The sequence below is a fragment of the Cariama cristata genome, unplaced genomic scaffold, assembly GCF_000690535.1.
Source record: "Cariama cristata isolate BGI_N322 unplaced genomic scaffold, ASM69053v1 scaffold19352, whole genome shotgun sequence".
Classification (NCBI taxonomy): Eukaryota; Metazoa; Chordata; class Aves; order Cariamiformes; family Cariamidae; genus Cariama; species Cariama cristata.
In genome coordinates, this window is record NW_009604670.1 from 9,122 (window position 1) to 13,099 (window position 3,978).

The 3,978-nt window shown below is 37.9% G+C and overlaps 1 protein-coding gene across 1 annotated transcript in view; it reads left to right on the forward strand.

Annotated features, from left to right (window-relative positions):
- The window catches only part of RNF19A (ring finger protein 19A, RBR E3 ubiquitin protein ligase), a 20,909-nt gene that overhangs the window by 4,035 nt on the left and 12,896 nt on the right, over nt 1-3,978 (forward strand). The window contains exon 2 of the mRNA XM_009695708.1: nt 3,085-3,293. Coding sequence (XP_009694010.1) covers nt 3,085-3,293 — 209 coding nt within the window. The remainder of the gene's footprint in view (nt 1-3,084; nt 3,294-3,978) is intronic.

Genomic DNA, 3,978 nt, shown 5'->3' on the forward strand with positions numbered 1-3,978 from the left:
ACATCGTGGGCCCCTGTGTTCTCAGGAAACAGCAAAGAATAGTTAAGAAGGTATTCTTTTTCAGCTGTCTTTCATAGAATCATAGAATCCTTACAGTTGGAAGAGACCTCAAAGATCATCAAGTCCAGCCGTATACCTGATGCCACCATGCCTGCTAAACCCACTAAACCATGTCTTGAAGTGCCACATCTAAACGTTTTTTGAACACCTCCAGGGATGGTGACTCCACCACCTCCCTAGGGAGCCCATTCCAATGCCTAACGACTCTTACAGTGAAGAAGTTCTTCCTAATATCCAACCTGAACCTCCCCTGGCGCAACTTGAGACCGTTCACTCTGTTTGGGGTAAAAATAGGTCCTAGAGATGGCAAACCTGGAACCAGATAGATCTTGAATCAAAGTTAACTGCAGTATTAAGTGCATTGCTACTACTTCTGTTCCAGTGGAGATCTTATGATCTTCCCAACAAGAGAACTGTGGATTGGTTTGGAGGAGAATCTCTGCTGCAGTAGTTACGCCCTGGGCGAGGGAGTTAATGCTCCTACCTGGAAGCTGCGGGGTCTCTCACAGTCTAATGCCGAAAATGGATCCGTACTGCTGGCACCACGCTCTTGCTGACCCTGGACTACCTCAACCTCAAATGCATTCTGACCATTGCTGTTACCTGAAACAGTAAAAGTCTGGACTGGCTGCAACCTCCCTGCAGTGGCTTCGTGAGGGACACTGGCAAATAGGTGATCTTTGCCTGGGGAAGGAGCACAGATAAGGAAACCTTTGGGGCTTTGTTCCAGACTAATTTTTCGAGATTCTGTTTCTGCATATCAGTTTTCCGATGTCATTTTAACAAGCCATAGTGAATCAGTATTCCAAATGTGTTCTGTCTTTTCTTCTGTCTGAATTATTTAGTGGTTTTGCTCTGAGATTGTATTGCTGACATTATTAGAAGAGAGCAGTGATTCCTAGATTTTTTTACCTTTCTCAAGCAAAAAGCAGACTGGACAGAGAGTACAAATTCTTTGTTCTTCTTCTCTTCTCACTTGTACATTCTTTCCTCAGTTTAATTGCTCTTTGCCTATGGTTTTTGTTTTACTTGTTATTACTTTGAATTTGGTTCGTTGTCCCTTCTCTCAGCCTAACAAGAGCTTTTGGCTTTCACATCACCTGTGAAATGAATGCAAAACGTTGAAATGAAACCTTTAATCTTCTGCAGTTTGAACTGAGATTTACTGTGGTCTAAAGAGTTAACTTTCTAAAGGTATGCCAATACATCAATCCCCAACGAGGAGTGCTTTCAGGGATGCGCCCATTCTTTGTTAGCAATGGGAGACAGGATATAAATTGATACTTCATTCTGTGGGCTACACTTGAGATTCTTTGATACAACATTAGTGAGTCTTGGATGTATCCCTGTATGTTGAAGAAGCATTTGGATCAGAGTGTCTTTGTGTACGTACAAAGCAATTATCCTCTTCAGTTACAGTAAGTGGGAAAATAGAGCTGATTAGCTTGGCAACAATATAGAAGAGTTAGCAATTACCGAAACAAATTTTTACTTGGAAAGTAAGAAATATTTGAAAACAGATAAGCATATATCTCATTTTTATTTGTAACTGCATCATCTGTCAGTTAAAGATTGAAAACTCCTATTTGTTTGCAGAACTTCTTGGAGGGGAACCTCAAACATGCTGTTTTAAAACAGTAATGAAAGGGATAGGATTTGCATTAACTTCACAAATCTTCAGATGTAGCTACTCTAAAAGAAAAATAGCTAATCTTTCAGGTAGATATGTGAGTGGGAGTAATTTTTTTAATACCATTACTGATAAAGAATATTTTGACTTAATTTATGCAATTGCTATAAATTAGGCAGGGAGTAAAAATAAACAGTTTTGTCTTTTAAAATAAAATTGCCTTCATATGAACAGCCATAAACTTAAGCCCTGCTGCATTTTTACATCTGTGGGAGTCTATTTGGGGGACTGTTCATGTGAATAAAACCATGCATCTATTTAGATGTTCATACCAGTGGACCTCTTATTATTTTCTATTTAAAAGAAAACTATTGCATAAAATCATTGGAAAAAAATTACAGTGGGTAGGAATTAAGGCATGTGTGTGTATGTGTATATATATTTTGTATTAATATGAACTACAATACACATTATCTGTATTTTTATTATGTGAACTTTAAAATGCAAACCTGATGGACAAATGGATTTGTGGCAACAACTCTGTCATTGTATAGAATTGTTCATGTAGTGTCTGATTACAAAACAGGGCAACACAGTTTTGTAAGTTTCAATGTTTCTGAGCTTTTTGCTTTATAGTATTGTCGGAGTAAAGATGGCAATGAGACCCTGAACTCTTATCAATTTCTGCATTTACAGTTTGAAATGTATTTAAAAAATTGTCAAAAAAATGAAATTGTCTTGATAATTGAGAAAATCCTTATTTATAAAATACTTGCTTTGTTATTTTGACATTTTAAAATACAAAGAGTAAACAAACATCTGTTTGAAGTAGATAGTGGTATTCACGATAAAAGACAACTGGTAAAATACTAAAATGTCACCCAGTACCAGGTCAGATGCCTTTACAGTAACAGATTACACTACAGATCATTTAGCAGGGATTCTCCCAGATTATAGAAAGGGTCAAGCTTAGACATGCCCATAGCAACTGGGACACTTTTGAAACAATAACTTCTAGTTGCTTAAATACCCTTTTTTTGGTTTTATTGTCCCCCTCTTCTGAACCGTGGATGCTTTGTGACCGTAAACCTTACAGTACTGCATTCAGCCTTAAATACAGAGTATTTCAGTACTGCATGAAGTTATTAAGGTGGGGCAGAGCAAAGTGTTGCACTGATTATAGTATTTCTGTACAGTCTTAATCTAATGCAGTAGATTTAGAGTTGAGGCAAGAGGTGGTAGAGAACCTGTGCTGGCCACCTAATGTCAACTCCTGATGTCCACTGCCTTTGTACCTGCTTCATCTGCTCTGGCAGCTGTCCTGTCTCCTTCAGTCTATAGATGGAACTGGTTTTATTAACAAAATTCTCTCTTGCCCCTCTTGATCATTCAAGATATGCTGTGATTGCTTTTGGATGTGCCAGCTGTCCCAAACTTACATGTGGACGAGAAGGCTGCGGAACTGAGTTTTGCTACCACTGTAAGCAGATTTGGCATCCCAACCAGACCTGCGATGCTGCTCGCCAGGAGAGAGCTCAAAGTCTGCGCCTGAGAACAATTCGTTCCTCATCTATTAGTTACAGCCAGGAATCTGGAGCAGCAGGTATTTATGATTAGGATACTGTGTCTGTAAAATATCTTTTTAGTACATTTACACGATTAACCCTAAAAAGGAAAGAACTGAATAGTAACGTGGTAGATAACTAGCTGCTTTGTCTCTGTGTTTCAGAAACATAAAATATACAATTCTAAGTTTGAATTCAGGTTTCAAATGTTATAATTTAAAGTACTCTGAAGTCAGGTGCTCTGGTCACAATCTTAGAGGCTTGTCAGCATTTTAAATTCTTACTTTGTAGCTGAAAATTAGGGAGTCAAAGGAACTTGTTTGACGTGCTGACTTCTTTAGTTGTATCACTTACACACTGGGAACACTTGTTTTCTCCACTGTAGGTGAAATTTCATAGGGCTGCTAATAATAAAAGGTGTTAAAAATAAAGTTCAAAACCACTAATTTTCTGCTTTCAAAATAGTCTGATACCAGTTCTGATGTTTGTTAGCACTAATTTTTGTTTTTCCATAAAATGCTCATCTGTCTTCTCTATCAGAAGCAAACAATTTCATCTCTTAAAATTGAACTTGTTTGTAACTCCCCCAGAAAAGAGGATAAACTATTCAGAGTGGTATTTTGCAGAGCAAGAGTCCAGTTTGCTATTGATAAGAATTGGCTGTGAATTACACCAAACTCTGATTTATTTGTCAACTTTTGTGTCGCTTGACCAAACAAGGCA